Genomic DNA, 27,938 nt, shown 5'->3' with positions numbered 1-27,938 from the left:
GGCGACCAATCTCCCCAAACGCCTTCCCTCACTCTGCGCCAGCTAAAATGAAAAAACACCGGCGCTAATCACACGCGGCTATTCGTTTTCCGAAGTCGCCCGAAGTTTGGCAACTTCGGAGATCGAACCGCCGCGTGTGTGAAGCTCCAGTGTTTTTTCACTTTAGCCGGGGCAGAGTGAGGGAAGGCGTTTGGGGAGATTGGTCGCCGCAAAGACGAGGCGATTAGTCGCCAGGCGACCAAATCTCCCCAAAACGCCCAGTGTGGCCTTACCCTTATTGGAGGCAGTTTGTGAAACATCTAAACATACAATATCCATTCATCGTAGGTGACACTTGTGTTAGTAGAAGGTCAAGTGAGTGAGGTGAATCCAGAGGTGGGTCACTTATGGAGGTAGGCATCTAGCCACAGCTGGCCTGACTTCTTGAGGGACCTACAAGAACACAAAAGGACTGGTCAGGAGATACTAAAAGGATACTGTCGTGTTTTTTTTAAAAACACATCAGTTAATAGTGCTGCTCCAGCAGAATTCTGCACAGAAATCCATTTTTCAAAAGAGCAAACAGATTTTTTTATATTTAATTTTGAAATCTGACATGGGGTTAGACATATTGTCAGTTTCCCAGCTGCCCCCAGTCATGTGATAAATTTCAGTCACTCTTTACTGCTGTACTGCAAGTTGGAGTGATTTCACTCCCCTCCAGCAGCCTAACAACAGAATATGAACTGATTTCATTACCTGAGGACGTCCCTAAAGCCGTGGTACAAACACTTCTCTTCATAAGTCACGTTGTATTTGCTGCATAGAGAGCGGACCAGGGGAGCGATCTTCCAGTAGTTGTGCCGGGGCATAGTAGGGAACAGACTGTATAGTGAGAGAGACAGGCGGTTTGAGTACAATTAACAGGCGCCGCTATAGCAAGAAAACCAACCCTGAATCAGTCGCTCCAAACTCAAGCTGCAGTTTCTTTTATGACTTATTAAAGGAGAACTAACCCCTAAAAATAAATATTGCTAAAAATGGCATATTTTATATACTGAACTTATTGCACAAGGCTAAAGTTTGAGCTTGTCAATAGCAGCAATGATCCAGGACTTCAAACTTGTCACAGGGGGTCACCATCTTGGAAAGTGTCTGTGACACTCACATGCTCAGTGGGCTCTGATTGGCTGTTGAGAAGCTAAGCTTAGGGCTCGTCACTAATTATCCAGCAGAAAATGAGATTCCCTGGCTGTAATATAAGCTGATGCTACAGGTTTGCTGATTATTAAATTCTGATGCTAATTGCACTGGTTTCTGTGCTGCCATGTAGTAATTATGTGTATTAATTACTAATCAGCCTTATATTGTGACATTTCTATTCTATGTGTACTGTATATTGTGAGTGGGTCCCTAAGCTCAGTAAGTGACAGCAGCACAGAGCATGTGCAGTGAATCAGCAGAAAAGAAGATGGGGAGCTACTGGGGCATCTTTGGAGACACAGATCTTTACTGCTAAAGGGCTGTGGTTGCCTTGGGCTGGTACAGAAGCACAAAACATCATGTACAACATTTCTAGCTACTTCTTTAGTTAAGCTTTAGTCCTTTAAATCATTCAATTTGCAGTTCTGGAAAGGGCTGAACTTGAGAGACTCGAATCATTTCCCAACCATCTATGTAACAAAGCAGCAGCCCAGGGAACTTACTGATGCTCAATCTGAAAGTTGAGGTGCCCACTGAACCAGTCGTTGAAGAATGACGGCTCTATGTTGCAAGTAGCAGCCAGCTGTAGTAAGAAAAAAAAACCCAGATGAATAAATAAGGGTTGCTCTTTAATAAATTGATCTTACACATTAGGAGGAACCATTTAAGGAATAAGTTACCCCAACTTTAAAACAGAAGGATATTAAAAGTCATGTGGCTCATTAAAGGGGAACTATGGCGGAAAATGTTATATTAGCTTCATCCTACTGAAATAAGAAACTTTCTAAATACAATCAATTAAAAATTCTGTACCATTTCTGAAATAATCAAGTTTATGTTCACTATTCCTCTCTCAGCATCTGTTTCTCTTCATTCTCTCTTCATGCAGCAGTTGGGTGTCAGATATTCATTGACAGTTAGATCCAATATATCTTATAGGGGGGCTCCTTTCCTAGCAGATGTATTAGAGCTCACTCAAATAACTGATTCCAGTACAAATAAAATCAAACAAAATAACTGCCTTTTGCACTAATCCTGCATGTAGAGAGACATGATGTCTGGTGAGTTTAATAGAGTGACTTCTAATACATCTTCTAGGCAAAAGGAGCCCCCCTATAAGATATATTGGATCTAACTGTCAATGAATATCTGACACCCAACTGCCACATGAAGAGAGAATGAAGAGAAACAGATGCTGAGAGAGGAATAGTGAAGATAAACTTGGTTATTTCAGAAACAGTACAAAATATTTAATTGATTGTATTTAGAAAGTTTTTTGTTTCCGTGTGCTGAAGCGAATATTACATTTTCATTTTCTTCTTTACACCAGTGCTAGTATGTAAATGACAAGGAAAGTATATGTCACAGAGCCATCGAGAGGACCCCTCCCAAACCCACATGCCCCAGACCTACAGCTCAAGGTGGAGGTATCCAACCAAAGGAAATGGCAGGCACTCACATATCCCACAAATATAGTTGCCACCCGGTCGGTATTTTACCGGCCTAGCCGGTAAAACACCTGCCAAGGCCGGGGCCGGTATTACAAATTTACCGGCAATGCAGTTGCTGGTAATTTATAATATCCTTTAAAAAAAAGCCCTCGGCCTGCCCCCATTTGCGCAGAACTTACATTTTTTGTAGTCTTCTTCGCATCGCCGCAATGTTGCCCCGCCCCTTTTTGCGGCACTCTGCGTAGCTCCGCCCCTTTTTGTGTCATGGCCCGTCTCCTTTTTGTACCCGCCCCCCACTGGCCGGTTATTTTTTTCATTAAAGGTGGCAACCCTACCCACAAACAGGCTTGTAAAAGAACTGAGAACTTTATTTAGGCACAAAGTAGATAAATACGTAGCCCTGCGCGTTTCGTGCCAGTAGGCATTTAATCATAGGCTGTACTTGTCATCCCGTCCCTAGGTCTCCCTAGTGACTCCAACTGCTCATATTCCGGTTTAGTGTATTTGGGAGTGTAAGTGGAGTAGTTTGGGAGGAGATTGATGATGCAGAGATTTACATTGACAGATGAATAACATTTCTATCCGTTTAGAGATTATTTTTCCTCCTCCCTTGTGGCATATTTGGCTGCAACATGGACTCACCTGGGTGTTTAGCCAGTCCTGATGCTTCTCGTGTTCAATAGCCATGGGGAGGTGATTCATCTGTGTCACCCATACAAACCAGTGAGACTCAATGAACCTGCAAAAGGGAGAAAGGGCAAAATTAATTGCAATAATATTTTTATATTCATGTCCAGACGGAAAAGATGAGAAGGTCCCGGTTCAAACTTTAGTGCAAACGGAAGAAATGGAGAGACTTGAAACCCATAGGAGGGTTCATTATAATCAGTGCACAGACATGTGATGATAAATATCCTACATTCTAGGACTTTTATAGTCTGATCCCAGCTGGTGTTGCTCCAACAAGTTGCTAGAGCTCCACTAATATAGCTCATAGCTTGGTTACAGATACTGTACATGGAAACTCAGTAGCTATATATGCTAGCTATATGTCCAAAAAGCATTCATTCTCAATTTTTATTGAAGCCCACTCCACCATACTTGGGGCCCACTCTTATGTAGACTATACATTTAGGGAAACTGTTCTACAGTCTGAGTGGAGTTCTCGGTTCTTCTTCCAGAACGTCCTCTTTATACCCCATGTCCTTGATTCTGCTGCAACCAATAAAGTCAGAAAATGGGGTACTTTCATGACTTTCAGGCCCACTCTAACTTATTGTGATACCTAGGGGATTATTTATCAAGGTCCGAATTTATCTCAGTGTTTCTAAGATAAAAATCCGAGCAATTCCGAATGGACCTTATTTATCATTCATTAAAAAGTTCTAAGACTTTTCCGCAAAAACCACACATTTTCTGGACTTTTTGGTCCAAAATCCCCGAAATCATCGCATATCGGTACTGACAGAAGCGCAGACACTGTGACCTTCCCCATTGACTAATAAAGGACCCGAGAGATTTGAGATGCTGGGTTTTTGGATTCGGACTTTTCATTCCATCAGACTTTAATAAATCCCGAATAATTCAGATTTTTTTTTTAAGGTCTGAAAAGTCAGAATTTTTCTGATTCCCGGGTATTCAGAGCTTAATAAATAACCCCCCTAGAATAGAATCACTTCCCTCATTTCACGATGGACCTGCCAACTCCTCTAACAAAGAAGGTAAGATGGACCATCCAACGCTGTTAAATTTCACACCCACGCCAATCTCTCCACCAAACATGGATCAAGTAAATGCATTTTGCATGTGTTTAGCATGATTTTTTTATTACACACATATGAATAAATAAATAAATATATATATATATATATATATATAGTAATATAATAGAGAGAGAGACACAGAGGGGCTCATTTATCAACCGTGGGCAAATTTGCCCATGGGCAGTTACCTATAGCAACCAATCAGTGATCAGCTTTTTGAAGCCAGCTGCAAGTAGAACAATGAATGTAGCAATTTGATTGGTTGCCATCGGTTACTGCCTATGGGCAAATTTGCCCAGTTTTGATAAATGACCCCCACTGAGAGCAGGAGAGAGTGAGAAGGATTTCTAGGTCAGATCTGATCACTTACCTCACAGCATTGATCAGGACTATAGAACCCAAAACACCAAAGAATGGAACAAATGTGATGAAAAATCGAGTATAATAAGATATTGACCAGGCCAGATCCTAAAGGGGAAACAGAACAAAAATCAGAATGTGCATATTATCAGGTCTACTCGCATACTTCACCCTACTGCCTCAGCCTGAAGAATTACAGTATTTAATATCAAGCACACATTTGTTCCAGACCCAATAACTTACACCAGCCAAACTTTGGTTTCTGTGTGTTTTTGAGAGAACTAAGAGTTGGGAGAAAAGACTGACAGACCAGTGGGTGCCATCTGATACAATGACACACAGTTAAAGGGGTTATTCACCTTTAAATTAACTTTTTTGTAGACTAGTGTTCCCCAACCAGTAGCTCGTGAGTAACATGTTGCTCTCCAACCCCGTGGATGTTGCCCTCAGGGTCCCCAAAGAAGGGGCTTATTTTTGAATTCCAGGCTTGGAAGCAAGTTTTAATTGCATAAAAACTAATTATAGTCCCAAGTAGAGCCTCCTGTAGGCTGCCAGTCGACAAACAGCCAATCACAGCCCTTATTTGGCACCCCAAGGGACTTTTCGTGCTTGAGTTGCTCCCCAACTCTTTTTACATTTGAATGTGGCTCACGGGTTTCTGGTTTTTGACTTATTTAGGGCTGCTTCGAATTGGACATTCAATAACATACTAAAAGTTAACTTAAAGGTGAACCACTCCTTTAAAGGAGAAGGAAACCCCCTGGGCGCAAAAACCCTCCCCCCCTCCTGTGTGTTGCTTCCCCTCCCTCCTCCCCCCTGGCCTACCTGTCCCGCTGGGCAAATGCCCCTAACTTGTTACTTACCCTTCTTCGCAGGTCCAGTCCACGGAGTTCACCGACGCCATCTTCTTCCAAGCGATCTTCTTCCTGCTTTGACCGGCGCATGCGCGGTAGGAGCATTTCGCCGGTACGGATCTACTGCGCATGCGCCAAAAGTCACGAAGGAAAAACTTTGTGACTTTTGGCGCATGCGCAGTAGATCAGTACCGGCGAAATGCTCCTACTGCGCATGCGCCAAAATGCCGGTCAAAGCAGGAAGAAGATCGCGTGGAAGAAGATGGCGTCGGTGAACTCCGTGGACTGGACCTGCGAAGAAGGGTAAGTAACAAGTTAGGGGCATTTGCCCAGCGGGACAGGTAGGCCAGGGGGGAGGAGGGAGGGGAAGCAACACAGGGGAGGGTTTTTGTGCCGAGGGGGTTTCCTTCTCCTTTAAGGCAGTCTAAACAGATGGACAGCACACATGGTATGGCCACCTTCCTATTGTTACAATTAGGGATACACCGAATCCAGGATTCTGCCTTTTTCAGCAGAATTCGGATTCGGCCGAACTGAATCCTAATTTGCATATGCAGCCAAATCTTTCGCAAAGGATTCGGGCTGAATCCAAAGTAGTGGATTCGGTGCATCCCTAGTTACAATCGTTTGTACCAAGAGCACCAACAATTGCAACAGCAGCTGCAGCTCTTCTTCACTCTTCCTCTTCCATCAATGCATTCTGTACTGGCCAACTTGATGCATTGGCAGATGACATCTTCAAACCAGCTCAATTCCTGAACCCACCAATATCTATAGTCCCATAGCTACCATACCCATACCAACAATCATACACAACTGTATCTTTACACAATAGAAGTGCTATAGAGTGTTGATGGGCATTTGATAAAAAAAAATCAATTAAAAAAAGATTAGCACTCACCACCCAGTCTTTCCGACTTATCATTGTTTTCATGATCTGGATGGTGAAATATATAGGAATCAGCAGAGGCGGGCCAACTTGCAAAAGAGAAATGCATTGTGGTTATTAATACATAAATTTACAATAGACTGGGTTTATACCTGCCTGTACTGCAGACAGGAGGATATACCATTGGATTTATGTCATTATATGTCGCAGAACTAGTTGGATAATACATATATGTACACTAGGTGACACCTATGTCTTAACCTTGGGTCTCATGATGTTGCTGAACTACAAATCTCGCTGTGCTTTGACCCTTGATTATAAGGTGATGTATCCTGGGAGTGATTGTAACTAATTTTCCCAAATCTCCACGTTGTAGTCCCCCTTTTTTTTTTTTTTAATCATTTTTATTGGTTTTAACAGACATGTCAAATACAGAAATAAAAAGAAATTAAAATAAAATTACAAATCAACCATTTGTGATGTTGTGGCCCCTTTAATACATGCATTTAAAGTCAGGTAGACCAACAAATGTACATTCAGACGTGAATCATGGAGCCAATGCATTTACTTACTCAGGAAGAAATAAAGGTGTTGGTGATTATACGGCAAATACTTAATCCCCTTCTTGCCAAACTGTGAATTTGAAAAGTAAAGTGAGCTGAATAATTCATATAATTCATATATAAATAATATAACTCATATAAGGGTTTCTATATAACAGTCAAACAAAAACTTCTATTAATTAGTAGGCATGCACCGAATCCACTATTTTGGATGTGGCCGAACCCCCAAATCCTTTGCTAAAGATTTGGCCGAATACCGAACCAAACTCTTAATTTGCATATGCAAATTAGGGATGGGAAGGGGGAAACATTTTTCACTTCCTTGTTTTGTGAAAAAAAGTCACGTGCTTTTCCTCCCTGCCCCTAATTTGCATAAGCAAATTAGGATTTGGTTCGGCCGGGCCGAATCTCTTTCATATTTAGAATAAAGGGTCCTCCAGGGTTCAAAGCTTGTGCTGAAAACACTCCTTCCCTATTGCTGTAATTAAGGAATATCTTCTTTTCTATTCCTTGCACTAAACTGGACAATAAAACTGCTTTCAATCTGGTTCCCACCGCATCCAGGATTCAGCCAAGATTTTCAGCAGGATTCGGCCAAATCCAAGTGCCTGGTGAACTGAAATTTGAAAAATCACGTGACTTTTCATCAAACAAACAAGGTATTCAAACTGTTTTTAACTGTGTGTGCAGCACGTGGTTCCCTATTCCCCTCGTTTCCCCTAATTTAGGGATTTGGTTTGGTATTCAGCTGAACTTTTCACAAAGGATTGCACCCCAACTGTGGAAGGAGAAGGCAGTAAATCAACCCCCCCTCACATAATGACACCCTTCTTATCTATATCCAGATAAACAAGCTGCAGTTGGGGGAATGAAGGGGCTTGTTTATATGGAGCTCATTATTTCTTGTTAAATAAATGCTCCTGGTGACTGGCTCCTATTGGTTACATCAACGGAACAATTTTGCCTAGGGCTACTAAATGAGCCTAGTGAGTCTGCTTGTTGCACCTATATCTATTCATGCTTGCACCCAATATTCTTTCTTTTAATTTGCTTTCTCCTTTAATCCTATTGCAGTTCTTCTCTGTTCCATAACCCAGTAGTACAAGTCTGCAGAAGGTTCCTTGGCCAACCGATAACAATGATAAATACCTCCACAGGCTGAGTGTCTCCGAGCACAAACACATTGACCATGTTAACATCAGGATCTTTGCTGAATATGTTGGGCTTCGCATGGTGCTGGAAGTGTCTGTGATTCCACCAGTTTGCCGATGCTCCCTGCGGACAAACAACCCAATGCCCAATAAGTGAATCATGTCATTTAGAACATATTAGTATTTTCCTCTTGCTTTCCCTCTTACTTTCTTTAAAGGTGTTAACGGCTATTTTAGACTTGGGTAAGCAGCTACAGTTTATCATCTACCAAAGCTCCCTTACAAGATGCCAGAAGTAGGCGTGGTCTAGAAGACCATGGGGTGTGGCATTTGATTACAGGGCTCAAAATGGGCAGAAAAAGCTCATCATAACACCATGCCAACTTAAAGGGCATGTAAAGACAAAAAAAAATCCCATTTTTACTTTCTTTAATGAAAAAGAAACCTATCTCCAATATACTTTAATAAAAAAAATGTGTACCGTTTTTATAAGAAACTTGACTATATGCAGTGAAATTCTCCCTTCATTTACTGCTGTGGATAGGAATTGTCAGACGGTCCCTAACTGCTCTGCAGGGAAACAATCATACTTATGAACAGCAGGGGGAGCCCCCGCCTTACTTCCCAGCCATGCAGAACTCAAGCAGCTTTGTTTGTTTCCCTATAGAGCAGTCGGCGACTGTGTAGAGATTTGTATTGGATTTTATTTTTGCCTTTACATCCCCTTTACTGTTTCCAACTCCAGCTGCAGGGACAAAGATCATGGAGCCAGATTTAAACAGATAAACTGGGATTCTATTTGGAGGATTATTTTGCTGCAGCGATTATTGATGTATGGCAGCGCACTCCAGACCACATTCAATAGTCACCAACACCACAGTTGCTTGTTAAAAAGATAAATTTTATTTGAACATTAGGCTAGAAAGCGTCTGAGGTCTGACGCGTTTCGTGTTCACACACTTCCTCAGAGACCCCCGCCTTACTTCCCAGCCATGCAGAACTCAAGCAGCTTTGTTTGTTTCCCTATAGAGCAGTCGGCGACTGTGTAGAGATTTGTATTGGATTTTATTTTTGCCTTTACATCCCCTTTACTGTTTCCAACTCCAGCTGCAGGGACAGAGATCATGGAGCCAGATTTAAACAGATAAACTGGGATTCTATTTGGAGGATTATTTTGCTGCAGCCACTGGTTCTGCAGAGTTGGAGAAAGTTTGTATTAAACAATAGAAAAACTATAAAATCCACATTAGATTACATGACAACACAGGACCCAGTGCAGTCTGTATATTCTGATTATTAATCAGTCTCGCTGTATCGGCTTCTGGCAGATATTATTTGACTTGTGCTGTTTTGATCATTTATGACGATCCCTAAGCAGCCCAGATCACACTGAGCATGTGCACAGTCTTGGTCTTGCAAAGATGTATAACAAAGTTACAAGATGGTGACCCCCTGTGGCCAACTTTGAAAGCATAAATCATTTGTTTGATTAGGCTTGTGGTGCAGTAACTTCGTGTTTATGTTTAGTATACAAAATACAGCATTTCTAGACTTATTCTATTTTAGACTTTACTTCCCTCGTTAAACACTTCCGTGAAAGTCCAATTCTGCAGAAGCATTTGAGGGTATACCGGCCCTTTTAATACATCTGTCAGCTAGATTGGCAGTTACCTTTAGATGGCCGATGATGAATTTGTGGACAAAGCGATTCCATTTTGATTTCTTGAAGACGGAGAGATGCCCAAAATCATGCTGGAGCCAGCCAGCCTGGGCCTGCAGGGAACAAAGGGTACAGTTATGTTTACTGGAATGACACAGGGAGCAACGCACTCCCTTTATTTTAATGTATAATGATACTGAAAGTCACTGAAGTTTTTTGCAAACATGGGGGCACAAAACTGTAGGCTAAGTAAATGCCCATTGGCATATGTGCTTCCACTAGGTATGCACCGAATCCATTATTTTGGATTCAGTCGAACCCCCGAATCCTTTGCGAAAGATTTGGACGAATACTGAAGCGAATTTGCATGCAAATTAGGGGTGGGAAGGGGAAAACATTTCTTACTTCCTTGTTTTGTGACAAAAAGGTCACGTGATTTCCCTCCCGCCCCTAATTTGCATGTGAAAATTAGGGTTCGGTTCGGCCTGGCAGAAGGATTAGGCCGAATACGAATCCTACTGAAAAAGTCAGAATCCTGGCCAAATCCCAAACCAAATCCTGGATTCGGTGCATCCCTAGCTTCAACAGACCTTGGAAACCTTAAAGATCTGTGTCTCCAAAGATGCCCCAGTAGCTCCCCATCTTCTTTTCTGCTGATTCACTGCACATGCTCTGTGCTGCTGTCACTTACTGAGCTTAGGGAGCCACTCACAATATACAGTACACATAGAATAGAAATGTCACAATATAAGGCTGATTAGTAATTAATACACATAATTACTACATGGCAGCACAGAAACCAGTGCAATTAGCATCAGAATTGAATAATCCGCAAACCTGTAGCATCAGCTTATATTACAGCCAGGGAAGCTCATTTTCTGCTGGATAATTAGTGACGAGCCCTAAGCTTAGCTTCTCAACCAATCAGAGCCCACTGAGCATGTGAGTGTCACAGACACTTTCCAAGATGGTGACCCCCTGTGACAAGTTTGAAGTCCTGGATCATTGCTGCTATTGACAAGCTCAAACTTTAGCCTCGTGCAATAAGTTCACTATATAAAATAAGCCATTTTAGCCATTTTTATTTTTAGGTTTAGTTTTCCTTTAAAGAGACATTTTACTATGAAAGGGAAAAAAAAACACACCAAGTCCAGTTGATTTGATTATTACAGATATTGTGAAAGGGAGTTTTACACTCTGCACACCTCCTAAAATGCAACATGGGGAGGCCCATTTATCAAAGTCCGAATTTAGCTAATTTTTTTCTGAAAAATACTACGACCAAATCTGCACGGGTTTTCTTCCCTTATTTAGCAATACGTTTTCCCAAAAATTTCCTTTTTGGGAATAAATTGTGGAAAAAAGGAATCGTACACATTTTTCGGATTTTCCAACCAAAAACAAATTTTTTCAGATTTTTACCTGATAACCACAATTTATTGTACAAAACTAGTGATGCATTGAATCCAGGAATCCTTCTGCCGGCCGAACTGAATTTGCATATGCAAATTAGGGGCGGGGAGGGAAATCGTGTGACTTTTTGTCACAAAACAAGGAAGTAAAAATTTTTTCCCCTTCCCACCCCTAATTTGCATATGCAAATAAAGATGTGGTATTCAGCTGAATCTTTCGCGAAGGATTCGGCCAAATCAAAAATAGTAAATTCGGTGCATCCCTACACAAAACCCAGCGCAGATCAATTTTCGGATTTAGACTTATTCCATCCTTGGGGTATAATAAATTCCGAAAAATTCATATTTTTTTTCCACTACAATTTTGGATTTTATAGTAAAAAAAGCACAGATTTTTCGGGTTGTAGGCATTTAAAGTTGAATAAATAACCCTCTAAGTCAATCTCTGTCCTACTCCAGGGCCCGGGAACATTGGGTAGGGCCCTGGCATATTGGCAGGTAAAACCCATAGGTTACTATTACTGTATTTCTAATAAGAGGCGGAATGATTCTGTTATATGGGAAGGCACAGGGGTAGTTGGGGGAATGGAGGTATAACCTGGGAAATGGTGAGGAGCAGAACGGTGATTATGGTTGGTATCCAACCAGTACCAAGATAGTGGAGGCTGCACCAGGCTAGGATCTCGATCAGCAGAATGTGGAACAGGTACAGTACAAAGAAGGCCGGGTTGGCTTTAAAAAGTCCCATATCCTCGGCTGTTTTCCTTAGTGCTCGGAAATCTTCCACCTGCTGTCCCTGTATGGAAAGACAAGAAGGATGGTTTAGACCTTCTAGCATTAACCCTACAGGGGTAGATTTATCAAAGAGTGAAGTTAGAGGTCATCACAGTCCCCTAGAGTGAAATTCCGTCACTCTCCATTCATTTCTAGGGGATTTTTAAAGACATTTATCAATGCGAAAACTTTCACGTTCACTCATTGATAAATACTCTTTTACAAATCCCCTAGAAATGAATGGAGAGAGGCGGAATTTCACACTAGTGGACTGTGCCGATCTCTAACTTCACTCTTAAATATACCCCTTAGTCATCTACACTGACAATACGGCACTGCTTGAAGGAGAAGGAAAGCTACCGAAGCAGTTTATTGCCAATAGATTAGATAGATTAGCCACAATAGTGAAAGCTGTAAGACTATATTTATTCTGAAGAATGCAGGGGGAGAAGAGCAAACTGAGCATGCTCAAGCCCAAGCCCTGGAGGTTTAAGCTGAAAACAGGAAGTCTGATACAGAAGTCCATGAGTACACAACAGAAGGAAAGAAATGTGAATGATATCACTTCCTGCCAGAGTCTCTCCCTGCTCACTCATAGCTCTGGGCTCAGATTACAGCAGGAAGGGAGGTGGAGAGGGAGACAGGAACAAACTGAGCATGCTCAAGCCCTAGCCCTGGAGGTTTAAGCTGAAAACAGGAAGTCTGATACAGAAGCCCATGAGTACACAATAGAAGGAAAGAAATGCTGTGTTTCTTTTGAAAGAGGACTCAGAGCAGCATTACTTTGAGGGCACCGTGATGCCCAGACAAGGCCTATGTTAAATTGATGCAACCTTCTAAGGGAACCCTGGAATTACCAACAGATCCAGTGTCCCCCTGTATTAAAGCATACCTCCCAACATTTTGAAAATAAAAAGAGGGATAAAAAAGTTGGCGCGCGTAGCATGGCAAAAAAATTTTTTTTGACCATGCACACCCCCTAATTACCATATTCATTTTACAAAATTTGGCCGGTTATGAAAGTTTGAACATATTTCTGTGTTTTTTTTTTCATTTTTCTTTTATACAGTTTTGCTAATGAAGGTGAATTGCCCTTTAAGTTGTGAGTCTAACTTCTCCCAATGGACCTGTTATCTTATATTGTTACAATTACTTATTTGCTTATCTCAAAATTGTTACAAAAGTATCTTATCTGCAGCTGTGGCTGTTCTGGGCTCTCTGCCAAAAGCCAATTAAGTTGGAAACTTTGTTTCTTTTTCTGGCTGTTCTGCAGGTTGAGCTGTCAAAAGAGGGACTGCCCCTCTGAAAACGGGAGGTATGATTAAAGGATCAGTAACATCAAAAATTAAAAAAAAAAAATTGGTTTGTATGCTACGAAAAAGCTGGGCGGGTGCACAAGTTGTAATGATATGAACACAAGTGAAAAGCATCAATGAGTGCTCCATTTGTTGTCCAAACTAGATCCTTGAACTTGCATTTGATGGCAATCAATCATGAAGGATAGGAGGGGGCCTCTCTCCAGTGATGGACACTCTGGTCCCTGTTCTGTATTTATCTGCTGGATTTATCTGAGCCTCTCTGGAGTAGATCAACAAAGCTTTGATTGGATAGAATTAGATGGCAAATTATTCCTTTTTAATTTAAATATCAGAGGACAGGACTACTGTAAGTACCTTATATATTGGTTCCTGTATATATTTGGCCTTGCACTGGGGCCTTTCACATTTGCAATACACTCCAACTCTAAACCTTTGAGGGCCCATAAGATTTTGGCAAGTCAATTACTTACGTTCTTGTCCCGGTCCAGGCTGGGTTCATTCTCAGCAAGTTCTCCGACGTAGAGCGGCTTGAGAAATTTCCTGACAAAGGTCTTGTCTGGATGGAATGCATGGAAGGCATCCTGTATGGGGTTAAACATCATCATTATTTTATACTTAGCACAGTATATTGTGCTTAAAGGGCATGTAAAGGCAAAAAATAAAATACCATTTTTACATACTTAAAAGAAAAAGAAACCTATCTCCGATATAATTTAATTAAAAAAATATATACCGTTTTTATCAGAAACCTGACTGTATGCAGTGAAATTCTCCCTTCATTTACTGCTGTGGATAGGAATCGTCAGACGGTCCCTAACTGCTCTGCAGGGAAACAATCATACTTATGAACAGCAGGGGGAGCCCCCACCTTACTTCCCAGCCATGCAGAACTCAAGCAGCTTTGTTTGTTTCCCTGTAGAGCAGTCGGCGACTGTGTAGAGATTTGTATTGGATTTTATTTTTGCCTTTACTGTTTCCAACTCCAGCTGCAGGGACAAGATCATGGAGCCAGATTTAAACAGATAAACTGGGATTCTATTTGGAGGATTATTTTGCTGCAGCCACTGGTTCTGCAGAGTTGGAGAAAGTTTGTATTAAACAATACAAAAACTATAAAATCCACATTAGATTACATGACAACACAAGACCCAGTGCAGTCTGTATATTCTGATTATTAATCAGTCTTGTTGTATCGGCTTCTGGCAGATATTATTTGACTTGTGCTGTTTTGATCATTTATGACGATCCCTAAGCAGCCAAGACGACACTGAGCACGTGCGCAGTCTTGGTCTTGCAAAGATGTATAACAAAGTTACAAGATGGTGACCCCCTGTGGCCAACTTTGAAAGCATAAATCATTTGTTTGATTAGGCTTGTGGTGCAGTCAGTTAATGTTTATGTTTAGTATACAAAATACAGCATTTCTAGCCTTATTCTATTTTAGACTTTACTTCCCCTTTAATGCTGGGGGTCATGTTAAAACATGGAACCCAGAGAACTTCAACAAGCCCTTATGTTGCAAAGGGCTCGAGCACAATAACATTTGAAACACCTCTCCCAAACATCTTAGGTTATCTCCCAGCATGCATGTAGGGCACCTGCAGGAGAAAATCACAACTTGCGGCTCCTACATAATAACTGCACCCACACAGATCAGCTGGAAGGGCCTCAGAAATGGTGTAGGATCAGGGATTACACAAACCTCCATGATATCACAATTACTCCCCCACTAATTACTGACATAGGAAGAACACTCCGGTACTTGATCAGTTAAAGACTGGGTTTCCTCTACTATAAATAGAGCCTTGGAGTCACGATCTGCCGGAGAAGCATCGCTAATAACGAAAAATCCTTCCTAAGAGGAATCAAACCCAGTCCTGCGCCCACACTCTTACAGTCTCCCCCACTCAGTTTCTCTTGGGCTAAACATTACTGCCAAAATCTCCCTCCAGACAGCCGGTTAAAAACATGACTTAAAAACGGTCACTATAGAGATACTTTAAAGGAGAACTAAACCGTAAAAATGAATATGGCTAAAAATGTCCTATTTTATATAGTGAACTTATTGCACAAGGCTAAAGTTTCAGCTTGTCAATAGCAGCAATGATCCAGGACTTCAAACTTGTCACAGGGGGTCACCATCTTGGAAAGTGTCTGTGACACTCACATGCTCAGTGGGCTCTGATTGGCTGTTGAGAAGCTAAGCTTAGGGCTCGTCACTAATTATCCAGCAGAAAATGAGCTTCCCTGGCTGTAATATAAGCTGATGCTACAGGTTTGCTGATTATTCAATTCTGATGCTAATTGCACTGGTTTCTGTGCTGCCATGTAGTAATTATGTGTATTAATTACTAATCAGCCTTATATTGTGACATTTCTATTCTATGTGTACTGTATATTGTGAGTGGGTCCCTAAGCTCAGTAAGTGACAGCAGCACAGAGCAGTGAATCAGCAGAAAAGAAGATGGGGAGCTACTGGGGCATCTTTAGAGACACAGATCTTTACTGCTAAAGGGCTGTGGTTGCCTTGGGCTGGTACAGAAGCACAAAATATAATGTACAACAGTTCTAGTTACTTCTTTAGTAACTTTACTTCTCCTTTAAGGGCAGAGAAACATGCGGCAATTCCAGGAGATTAGTTGACCGTCTACAAATCTCTTCTTCTTCGGGCAACTTATCTCCCCGAACAGCCTTCCCTCCAGCTATAATGTAAATCATCGGAGGGATGCCACTTGGAGTGCTTTCTTTTCCGAAGTTGCCTTCCCTCCTGCAACTAGCCGGCGGGAAGGCAATTCGGGGAGATAAGTGGCCAGGAAGAAGAGGAGATTTGTCTCTGGGCGACTAATATCCCAGAATTTGAGCGTGTCCCTGCCCTAAAGGGCATGCAAACCCGATAGAAAGTAATTAGGACGTCTATCGCATATGAATGATAAGGGCTTGATATGATTAGCTCCTTCCTTCAGTCTTTTATCATTTCAGGGCCACAAACTGATAATAATCCGCTCTCATGTGAACTGCAGTAACCCTTGTCCTTCGACTGCCAGTCAGCACAATGCAGTCAGTCACCCGTATGAGTCCAGCACAAACAGTGGTTGGGGAAGTCTATTTCATCCAGTGCCTCTCCATGGTCTGGACCATTTCTAGGGGCCATAGTTTTAGGCATTAATCCCAGTCCTATCACATTCAGGTATAAACACTCCAGTCCACCTAACCCCAATCTCAATGTTATTTTATGGAAAGGACTCTTGGCATTGACAACCAAGCTCAATAGAACAATGGGCCCCATGGCTAAACCCATAGATTGATTACATGAGAGAGTTGAGATGGGAAGAAAATGAAAAAAAAGTGCCGTTGGTCGGTGTTAGAAGAACCAATTGAGCATGAAAGGTGGGTGAATGTAATAAATGGGTGTGCTCAATGTGCATGGTAGTCCTGCAGTGGGTTGGGTACCCGCAAAAACCTGCGGTACCCTGCGGGTAGAAGTTCCGGGTGCGGGTATAGACGCGGGTCGCGGTTTGTGCCGCATGTCTTCTCAATATCGATTTGTACTCCTTTTTTCTGACCACGCCCACTTCCGATGATGTCACTTCCGGTTTACAACGACAACACTTCCTGTTTTCTCCTTTTTCTCTGATCACGCCTACTTCAGATGATGTCACTTCCGGTTTACAATGACAGCACTTCCTGACTCTTGATGGTCAGCGGGTCTGAGTTGCGGATAAGGTACTTGCGGGTCAGGTAGCAGGTCCAAGCGGGTAAGATTGCAGGTTGCGAGTTCCAAAAAATGGACCCACGCAGGACTCTAGTGCATGGCCTAGTCTCTCTTTTTTATCTTAAGCCTTGGAAAAAAGCTCCAAATTAAGGGATGGTCGTCTCCCATAGACTCCATTTTAGCCAACTAATCTGAATTTTTTAAAATGATTGCCTTTCTCTCTGTAATAATAAAACAGTAGCTTGTACTTGATCCCAACTAAGATATAATTAATACTTATTGGAAGCAAAACCAGACTATTGTTTTTTTTTAATGTTTACATGAATTTCTAGTAGACTTAAGGCAGTGGTCCCCCAACCATTGGCTCATGAGCAGAGACGTAACTAGAGGGGGCGGGCCCTGGAGCGGGACGTGCAGCCGGGCCCCGTCTCCTCCGTACGGCCGCAGAACAGAGTGGCGCGCGAGCTGCCGGGGGGCCCTGAGGGGGTGCGGGCCCTGGCGCAACCGCACCCCCTGCTCCCCCGGTAGTTACGCCACTGCTCATGAGCAACATGTTGCTCTCCGACCCTTTGGATGTTGCCCCCCAGTGGCCTCAAAGCAGGTGATTATTTTTGAATTTATGGCTTGGAGTCAAATTTTGGTTGCCTAAAAAAAGGTGTACTGTCAAACAGAGTCTCATGTAGGCTGCCAGTCCAAATAGGGGCTGCCAGATAGCCAATTAGAGCCCTTATTTGGCAACCCAGGAACTTTTTTTCATGCTTGTGCTGCTCCCGCAACACTTATTAGATTTAAATGTGGCTCATGGGTACAAAAGGTTGGGGACCCCTGACTTAAGGTATGAAAGATCCATTATCCGGAATAACCCAAGTCCAGAGCATTCTGGATAATAGGTCCATACCTGTACTAGCAATAAGAGGACTATGACTAGCTGCCACTCACTCTAACTACCACTTATATTATTATTATATGTGCCCTTGTATTAAAATATAGATGCACATACTGGAATAAAACTGTAACTACAATACTAGAAGCAGAGCAGTAACTAGGGGTCTATGGGCCACTCACATTCCTGCTACTTGTGCCACCCCCTCCTTGCACCAGAGATCCATACAAATGCAAAGGATAATTGCGGGATTGGGGGAACAGCTTTTCTCTGCGTCTCCTATATATAGTCCTCCTAGGTGCTTCTTTCTCCATATCCATCAAACCAATGGTGCCATAATCAGGGTGCAGCAATTCAATTATAGCTTTGATTACACCATGTAAGGTCCAGCATGGGCCCAGACACCTATGTGATTCTTTGTGAAGCAGATTAAGTGCATATCCATTATCTTACACGCACACACACTAATGGACCATAGGTGATCTGCAAAAAGGACCTCAAAGGGTGTAGAATAGGAACTGGGTGTTTTCACCATTGTTGCACTCTCACAGACAATTGAATTTGCCCTTACTTGCAGACAGTTCCTATTCATATGAATGGAAAAACTCCTAAGTGTGCCTAACCCACTCTTCAAATAGGTTCAAGAGCAGACAAGTTTTGTATCTCACAGCCTCACATTATACTCTACAGAAGTGGTTTTCAGGCTCTTTGTGGTCAAGCCCTCGTCTGAGCTCCAACATGTGCTCATGTCTGGTAGCATATATTAATATATCCTTTTAAAGGAGAAGTAAAGCTTAACTAAAGAAGTAGCTAGACATGTTGTACATGATGTTTTGTGCTTCTGTACCAGCCCAAGGCAACCACAGCCCTTTAGCAGTAAAGATCTGTGTCTCCAAAGATGCCCCAGTAGCTCCCCGTTTTCTTTTCTGCCTCATTTAGTAAAATCATTGCCACAGTATGGGCAACTCTACAAGAATAATTAACCCCTTCAATATGAAGTCAACATGGTTTTGGGTTAACTTTTTCTCACTTTTAGCCATATAATTCTCAGTTCCCATGGAGAATAAAGGGATCAAGTCATCTCGTAAAGTCAGTGCCACCATTTGGACAACTCTTCTCTACAAGAATAATCAACCCCTTCAATATAATTTTTGGGTCAATCGTCTCTCACTTTTAGCCATATAATTCTCAGTTCCCGTGGAGAATAAAGGGAAGCACCTTGGGGGTATTCCAGATGTTTTGTGATTAAATCGCTGAGAATATTGTGACTGCCCTAAGCTCCAACTGGCTTGTACTGATTCCGGCAGCATGAAAATCTGCCACTGAAAATTCCTACCATAATAAAGCAATTTTCAAGGAAAAGAAATAAGGACATAATGATAAGACTACTAATGATCCCATCCCAAAAGTCCCTGCTGCCCTGGAAATCAGATGTTCTTGACTCAGGCCACGGTTGTAGACTTATTTACATACATTTTATGACTATGATCTGACTTTGTACCAAAAGGCTATATGGGGCCGTTAAGTCATTAAAAGTGCAAAGTTTCTCTCAGGTCTGGTCACCTATAGCAGCCAATCAGAAGGCAGCATTTACAGATCTCCTGTTTTTTAAAAAAAGCAAATATTATATTAGTTGCTAAGGGTTTTTAGACATGGGGAAACTTTGCCCCCTATCGTGAAATTGAACCATATCTATCCGAAAAAAACATTCTATCACATCAGTTATCAATAAGGCATTGAGCTTGGAGCGATACGTTGATTATACAATTAAATGGGAACCCCAATATTTGGAATAAACCAAAAAGGTCCAACAGCACAGTCACTTCAAATACAACTGCATGAAATGGATTCAAACATAAAGCCAATATATAATAGTCTCTGTTGTTCTGGTTCTATCTTTTCTTTCGGAGCAGTGTTTTTTTTTTAGTTCAAGCTCCCTTAGCTTATAATAGGGTTATAGATATAGGGAAGCATCGATGGTAACCCCAGATCTCACCTTCCACATGGGCTTTTAGGAGTATCTAGGAAAGCAAATAGGCATTCTCCCCTAAATAACTTTCATGGTAAGGCCCCCGACAATGCTCAAGAAACCCAAGGGGCATTAGCACCACGATTTGGGAACCCCTGCTCTAGACTATTTTGATCTTTATATGTTGTTTAGCTGAGGATGCTGGGATTTATAGTATATGAAAGGAGAAGGAAAGCAGTTTATTGCCAATAGATTAGCCACAATAGTGCAAGCTATGAGACTATATTTATACCTGAATAAACAGTTCTAGAAGCTCTCTCTGTTAAGGATAGCAGCTGCCATATTAGCTTGGTGTGACATCACTTCCTGCCTGAGTCTCTCTCTGCTCACTCATAGCTCTGGGCTCAGATTACAGCAGGGAGGGGAGAGGAGCAAACTGAGCATGCTCAAGCCCAAGCCCTGGAGGTTTAAGCTGAAAACAGGAAGTCTGATACAGAAGCCCATGAGTACACAATAGAAGGAAAGAAATGTGCTGTTTCTTTTGACAAAGGACTCAGAGCAGCATTACTTTGAGGGTTTACTGGTGTATTTTTATAGACCTTTCGGATAAAGCTTACTTAATCGTAGCCTTTCCTTCTCCTTTAACACACATTGACGTTAGGCTGTTCCTGTCTCAACAAAGAAACCAGTATTTTCCGTGTAATATTGACTCACGCGATGGCTTCTAGAATAAGATCACTTATTAGCTGATGTCTCAAGACAATAAAAGATGAGACATCAGTGACACCGGTAACATCATTAATATTTATGGGAAACCAATCAGGCTCTTTACAAGAGACTCCAAATTTCAGGCTGAGCCCATGTGCCACACATAAAGTGCCATGGCTACCCTACAGGGCATGATCAGCACTTTGTTTTAATAATTAAAGGGTGATGGAGGTAAGAGAATAATAAGAATGAATTTCTGGCTGTAAGATCACAGATTTTAGGAACACCTAAGAAATAGGGTCTTGTGGGACAGGAGGTCCGGCGATTTCCATTATCTTCCCCTACATTGCATAGATTGGAAACTTTGGATTTGGATAAAATGGAGTCTATGGGAGACAACCTCTCTGAAATTCGAATCATTCTGGATAACAGGTTCCGGATATCGGCTCCCATACTTGTACAAAGAACTTTGATCTTACAAAATGAGCCAATCTAACGTGTATGGCCAGCTTAAAGGGGAAGTAAAGTGTAAAATAGAATAAGGCTAGAAATGCTGTATTTTGTATACTAAACATAAACACGAACTTACTGCACCACAAGCCTAATCAAACAAATGATTTATGCTTTCAAAGTTGGCCACAGGGGGTCACCATCTTGTAACTTTGTTATACATCTTTGCAAGACCAAGACTGTGCACATGCTCAGTGTGGTCTGGGCTGCTTAGGGATCGTCGAAAATGATCAAAACAGCACAAGTCAAATAATATCTGCCAGAAGTCGATACAGCAAGACTGATTAATAATCAGAAAAATGATCCTCCAAATAGAATCCCAGTTTATCTGTTTAAATCTGGCTCCATGATCTTTGTCCCTGCAGCTGGAGTTGGAAACAGTAAAGGGGATGTAAAGGCAAAAATTAAAATCCAATACAAATCTCTACACAGTCGCCGACTGCTCTACAGGGAAACAAACAAAGCTGCTTGAGTTCTGCATGGCTGGGAAGTAAGGCGGGGGCTCCCCCTGCTGTTCATAAGTATGATTGTTTCCCTGCAGAGCAGTTAGGGACCGTCTGACAATTCCTATCCACAGCAGTAAATGAAGGGAGAATTTCACTGCATACAGTCAGGTTTCTTATAAAAACGGTACATATTTTTTAATTAAAGAGTATATTGGAGATAAGTTTCTATTTCATTAATGTAAGTAAAAATGGGATTTTATTTTTTTGTCTTTACATGAACTTTAAGTCATTAGCCTGATTATATTAAGAATCACCCAAGCCATTGCAGTTGCCTTTCTTCTGTCAACTTCTCCCTCCTTATGATACCTGGCTCCTTTTTGTCTTTCTCTCTCTCTCCAGTTTCCATGAACCATAACAACACTTTGACATTTAATCTCTGTAACCCATAAAAACACAGGGGCAAAATGAAACCAGAGAGCTACAGAACAAAACAGTGGAAGACGCCATGAAAGAAGTCCTAGAAGATGAACCATTGCCTCCATCACAGTAGAAGTCACACGCTGAGTGAGCTCATATTGTTCACCTTTTAGTATAATTTCCTTTTTCTCTGGAATAACCAGCCTACTAGGTTTATTTAAAGGGATACTGTCATGGGAAAAATTTTTTTTTCAAAATGAATCAGGTAATAGTGCTGCTCCAGCAGAATTCTGCACTGAAATCCATTTCTCAAAAGTGCAAACAGATTTTTGTATTCAATTTTGAAATCTTACATGGGGCTAGACATATTGTCAATTTCCCAGCTGCCCCAAGTCATGTGACTTGTGCTCTGATAAACTTCAATCACTCTTTACTGCTGTACTGCAAGTTGGAGTGATATCACCCCCCTCCCTTATCCCCCCAGCAGCCAAACAAAAGAACAATGGGAAGGTAACCAGATAGCAGCTCCCTAACACAAGATAACAGCTGCCTGGTAGATCTAAGAACAACACTCAATAGTAAAAACCCATGTCCCACTGAGACACATTCAGTTACATTGAGAAGGAAAAACAGCAGCCTGCCAGAAAGAATTTCTCTCCTAAAGTGCAGGCACAAGTCACATGACATGGGGCAGCTGGGAAATTGATAATTGACAAAATGTCTAGCCCCATGTCAGATTTCAAAATTGAATATAAAAAAATCTGTTTGCTCTTTTGAGAAATGGATTTCAGTGCAGAATTCTGCTGGAGTAGCACTATTAACTGATGCATTTTGAAAAAAACATGTTTTCCGATGACAGGATCCCTTTAAGGTATGGAGAGTCAAATTACAGAAACCCCAGGTCCCGAGCATTCTGGATAACAGGTTCCACACATGTATTAGCATTCTCATCATTTGCACAACCCATGTATCAGCTATCATTAGAATAAAAAGAAGAAAGTTGCTGAAATGTAGAGCCTTGGTGACATTGGCCCCGCAGATCATGTATCATTTATCTGGCACAGAAATGGATTCTCTCCTATGTGGGCAGATCACAGCAGTGTACAAGCGTAACGCCGGCATGAATAGTAATGAATTGTACGTCAAACACTACTGGATTGTATATATATATATATATATATATATATATATATATGGAATAACAAGATTATATACATGGAATATTGTATATACTGGGGCCAACCCTTCCCCACGCTACACTCAGCAGTATTCACTGACTGCCAGCTCTACAGTTGCCATGTCATTAACCCCATGATTGCCCAGGGAGGGAGGGAGGGAGTGCAGAACTGACCGTGGCGTCTTCCCCAGCGTAGTGCCCGATGACTCTCATGCCCCCTGGGTGGCGCTTCATCCATTCAGTGATGTTGTACACTTTGCGCTCAATCACCAGCCACTTGTCTGTCTTCAGGTTGTGCTTCTGGATCTCCTCCCAACTGTAACGAGCCTCTGGCTTCACGCAGTCCCCCGAGCTGCAGCCCTCGCCGCTCTGCCCCCCCATACCCATGTTGAAGTCTTCTGGGGGGCAGCCTGTGCCAGTCTACCTCCTCCTTCTCTTATCCCTGTTGGGAAGACACAGATGAGCTGTCTGACTGCTGCTCAGTCCTTGTATCCCTCCTCCTCCTCTTTATCCGTCACCTCTCTGACTGTCGCTTCTTCTCTCTCCACTTCCATGTGGAGCTCATTTATCAACTCTGGGCAAATTTGCCCACGGGCAGTAACCCATGGCAACCAATCAAATCGCTGCATTCATTGTTCCGCTTGCAGCTGGCTTTAAAAAAGCTAATTACTGATTGGTTGCTATGAGTAACTGCCCAGTTATGATGAATGGGCCCCAGTACAGTCTCTTTATCACTTGCCCCTCATGTAGATCTGCCCCTTCCCTCCCTTTTATAAATATGTCCCCACTTGTCTCTCTCTCCTCAATTACATTCTCTGATCTCTCCATTTAATTCTTCCCCAATTAATTCCCCGTATTTAATTCCCCCCCCCCCACACACACATATATCCCTGACTGTCCCCCAGTTACCTGCCTCTCTCTCCTCCCTGTAACGTCTCACTGGCAACTCACCTCACTCCTCATCCTCTTTGTTTTATAGGAGCCACTGTCTAGATCTCCCCGCCCTCACCTGTATCCCACTAACCTTTTCATAACACCACTCCCCTTTTCCCCCACTTTATTCTGCCCCTAGTTTATCATTCGGCCCCTACTCCACCTGCTGTGGTATCTCCCAGTGCCGCTGTCCGCGCTCTCCCTGTCACTGCAGCTCCACATGGGACCGGCTCCACGCACAGCCCCGCCCACCTACTCCTCCTCCTACACCACAGCCCCGCCCACCCCGAGCATCCTCCGCTCCCCCCGCGCCTCTTTTACGTTTCTAAGGCGATCAGCAGAGAAAACTGACCAATCAGAGCTGGGGTCCGCGGCCGTCTTCTTCTCTATTGGGCCTGGAAGATCTTTCGAAGCTGGAGGAGGAGGAGGAGGAGGAGGAGGTGAGAGAATGATTCTGAGCCGGGAGGGAGGGGGTGACGTGTCTTGTAACAACAACCCCAAAAGCACAAGCTGAGGGAGAGATGAGGCGACAGATGGGATTTGTGAGGGGCTGGAAGAGCCAAAAGGGGCAGTAGAGAAAGGTGTGAAACAAGGATGTCTGATTGGTCACTGTCCAACATCTGTTTCTCAACTACAACTCCCAGGCTACAACTCCCAGCTTACAACTCCCAGGCTACATACTCAGTGCTACCAGGTCCAGACTGAGAATTAAAATAGACCCTGGCATTTCAGGTACAGATAGGCCCAACCAGCCCATTAAATAGTGACTTTCTATAGCACCTTATAGCAGCCCCTTGGGCATTTGCCACAACCCACACAAGCCAGCCCCGGCCTTAAATCAGGGTTACCAGGTTGGCTGGTCTCCAGCCAAATTGGGCTACTAATTTAAAGCCCAGGCGAGTTTTGAAAGTACAAACTAGCCAAGGTACAGATTTGGGCTACTTGTTGAGCCTTTGACTGGTTTGTACTTAGGCAAGTTTTTTTGTTGCCTTCATGTGCCAAGCCTGTCTTTCCCAATCATGTAGTTTTTGTTTAATAATTTGCAAAGTTTAATGTAGGGATGCACAAATCCACTATTTTGGATTCGGCCGAACCCCCGAATTCTTCCCAAAAGATTAGGCAGTAGTGATGTGCGGGCCGACCCGATACCCGCGGGGCGAGTTCGGGTCGATCTCGCACTGCTCCTCGCGGGCGGGTGCTAGTTGAGCTCTTCTGCTCTCCCCGCCCTCCACCATCAAATGCCTCACCCCACCCTTTTGTGACGTCAGGGAAGCGCGGGTGCGGATGGGCGCGGGCTGGAGCAGGGCGGGTTAGGGTCGGGTGCGGGTCAGGAAAACCATGACCCGCACATCACTATTAGGCAGAATACCAAACCAAATCCTAATTTGCATATGCAAATTAGGGGTGGGAAAGGGAAAAAATTTTTTACTTCCTTGTTTTGTGACAAAAAGTCACCCGATCTCCCTCTCTGCCCCTAATTTGCATATGCAAATTTGGATTCAGTTCGGCCGGGCAGAAGCATTCGGCCGAATCCTGCTGAAAAAGGCCGAATCCTGGATTGGGTGCATCCATAGTTTAATGTCGGCCAGATCTCGATCGGATGGGACGAAAAATCCCGTTGGATCGCGGCGACATTGCCCTCATTTGTGTTTCTTCTCAACTTCTGGGTCGGACTGGGTTGGACACCGGGAAAAAACCTGGTGGGCCCCAGCCCTCGTGGGCCCCGCTTGGTCCAGACCAGATCCCCACAGGCAGCAGCACCTGCACTTCCTGACCTCCCCTGCCGGTGATCGCAAGAAGAAATGCGTAAGTTCACGTTGGCGGTTGGAAGGAAGGGGAATGAGGAAGCTTTTACGTCTGGGACAGTCGGATTTGCAGTGGTGGCAGGCCCCTAAGGTGAATTTTCGCTGGGGCCGGGGCCCACTGGTATTATCGACTGGGCAGGGAGCCCCAAAGTGGCAGCCCCGGTGGGCCAAGACCCCTCCCCAGTCCGACGCCGCTCAACTCTTTTTACATTGGAATGTGGCTCACGGGTAAAAAAAAGTTTGGGACAATGTTCCCTCTAAGGCTTGCACTCGATTTTGAAGCCAGTGCACAAATAGTGGTGCGCACAAAGATTTGTGAAAACAGAACATTTTGTTTTAATTCTGACCTAAGTGCACAGATTTTAAAAACTGTTCACACAAGTTTAAAATGTGCGCACAAAAGAAATTTTTTTTTGGTGCACATAAACAAAAAGGAGATAGAGGGAACATTGGATGGGGAGCCTTGGTATATACAGTATACATGGAAACCTTGGAGCAACTGCCATCTCTGCTTGGAGCGACTGCCATCTCTGCTCTACTCAAACACCTGGCACAGCGTTGTGAGAACTGCCAGAGAGTATTGGGTTCGTACAACTCAACAGTGTTTGTAAACCCTACGGTTACTGGACCACAACTCCCAGCATCCTGCAATGTATTATGAAGGGTTAAAACTCATTGGGAGCCGTAGTCAACACAGTGGTAGCCCAATAATACTTTTTTCAAGTTCTCCGTGGCCCAGTGGCCTTATTTATACAAGAGGATCCTCCACTGAGTACCCTGCCTGCTTTGTGTACACAGCTCTGTTCTTTCAATCGTTGCCAAAGGCATTAAACAAATATTTTCTACCTAATTGGAATTGGATAAAGTCTTGACTTTGCTTACGCTGTAGAGCTAGGGGGCGCAAAAGAGTCAGTTTTAGGGATTGTAACTGAGCCTTATCCACCTAAAAATAGGTGTAGTTTACAGACCACTAGAGAATACAGCAAAACCTCTCTCCTTATTGTACGTGTGTGCTGCTGTACTGGATATATAATACGTGTAATTTCTATGGAACTGTGGGAGGAGACGTGCAAATAACTTGTTGTCTGTTTCCTGGAAGCAGCAACAGTAGCAATACTGGAAAGATACAGTCAATTCAAGGCCACATAACTAGCCATGCAAAAAGTTGGAAATGGGTTGTGAATTGGCTTGCAATGCTCTGGGTATGATACAGATATGTACACTGTATATAATATAGGGGCGCAATGCTCTGGGTATGATACAGATATTTGCACTGTATATAATACAGGATTGCAATGCTCTGGGTATTATGCAGAAATCTACACTATATAATATAAGGGCGCAATGCTCTGGGTATGATACAGATATTTACACTACAGGCTTGCAATGCTCTGGGTATGATACAGATATTTTCACTGTATATAATACAGGATTGCAATGCTCTGGGTATGATGCAGATATTTACACTGTATATAATATAAGGGCGCAATGCTCTGGGTATGATGCAGATATTTACACTGTATATAATATAAGGGCACAATGCTCTGGGTGTGATGCAGATATTTACACTGTATATAATATAAGAGCACAATGCTCTGGGTATGATGCAGATATTTACACTGTATATAATATAAGGGCACAATGCTCTGGGTATGATACAGATATTTACACTGTATATAATACAGGATTGCAATGCTCTGGGTGTGAAACAGATATTTACACTGTATATAATACAGGATTGCAATGCTCTGGGTATGATGCAGATATTTACACTATATAATATAAGGGCGCAATGCTCTGGGTATGATACAGATATTTACACTGTATATAATACAGGATTGCAATGCTCTGGGTATGATGCAGATATTTACACTATATAATATAAGGGCGCAATGCTCTGGGTATGATACAGATATTTACACTGTATATAATACAGGATTGCAATGTTCTGGGTGTGATGCAGATATTTACACTGTATATAATACAGGATTGCAATGCTC

The 27,938-nt window shown here is 42.7% G+C and overlaps 1 protein-coding gene across 2 annotated transcripts; it reads right to left on the bottom strand.

The window, feature by feature from the left end:
- Positions 1-24,413, bottom strand: fads2.S (fatty acid desaturase 2 S homeolog). Of its 2 annotated transcripts, none has more exons than XM_018259510.2 (13): positions 24,297-24,413; positions 23,375-23,642; positions 13,849-13,959; positions 11,884-12,081; positions 9,885-9,986; positions 8,212-8,337; positions 7,072-7,132; positions 6,512-6,588; positions 4,767-4,864; positions 3,276-3,372; positions 1,686-1,765; positions 739-864; positions 1-432 (listed from the first exon to the last, which is right to left on the bottom strand). In XM_018259510.2, exons 2-13 carry the CDS (start codon positions 23,585-23,587, stop codon positions 381-383), a joined length of 1,341 nt encoding a protein of 446 aa, XP_018114999.1. In that variant the 5' UTR covers positions 23,588-23,642; positions 24,297-24,413; the 3' UTR covers positions 1-380. The 2 variants fall into 2 exon arrangements, with proteins under 2 accessions (XP_018114999.1, XP_018115001.1); XM_018259512.2 differs by lacking the exon at positions 24,297-24,413 and adding an exon at positions 24,110-24,132 and having other exon boundaries at positions 207-432.
- Positions 24,414-27,938: the final 3,525 nt, after the last annotated feature.

This window comes from Xenopus laevis, chromosome 4S (genome assembly GCF_017654675.1).
Source record: "Xenopus laevis strain J_2021 chromosome 4S, Xenopus_laevis_v10.1, whole genome shotgun sequence".
Classification (NCBI taxonomy): Eukaryota; Metazoa; Chordata; class Amphibia; order Anura; family Pipidae; genus Xenopus; species Xenopus laevis.
This window is presented reverse-complemented; position numbering and strand designations above follow the sequence as displayed.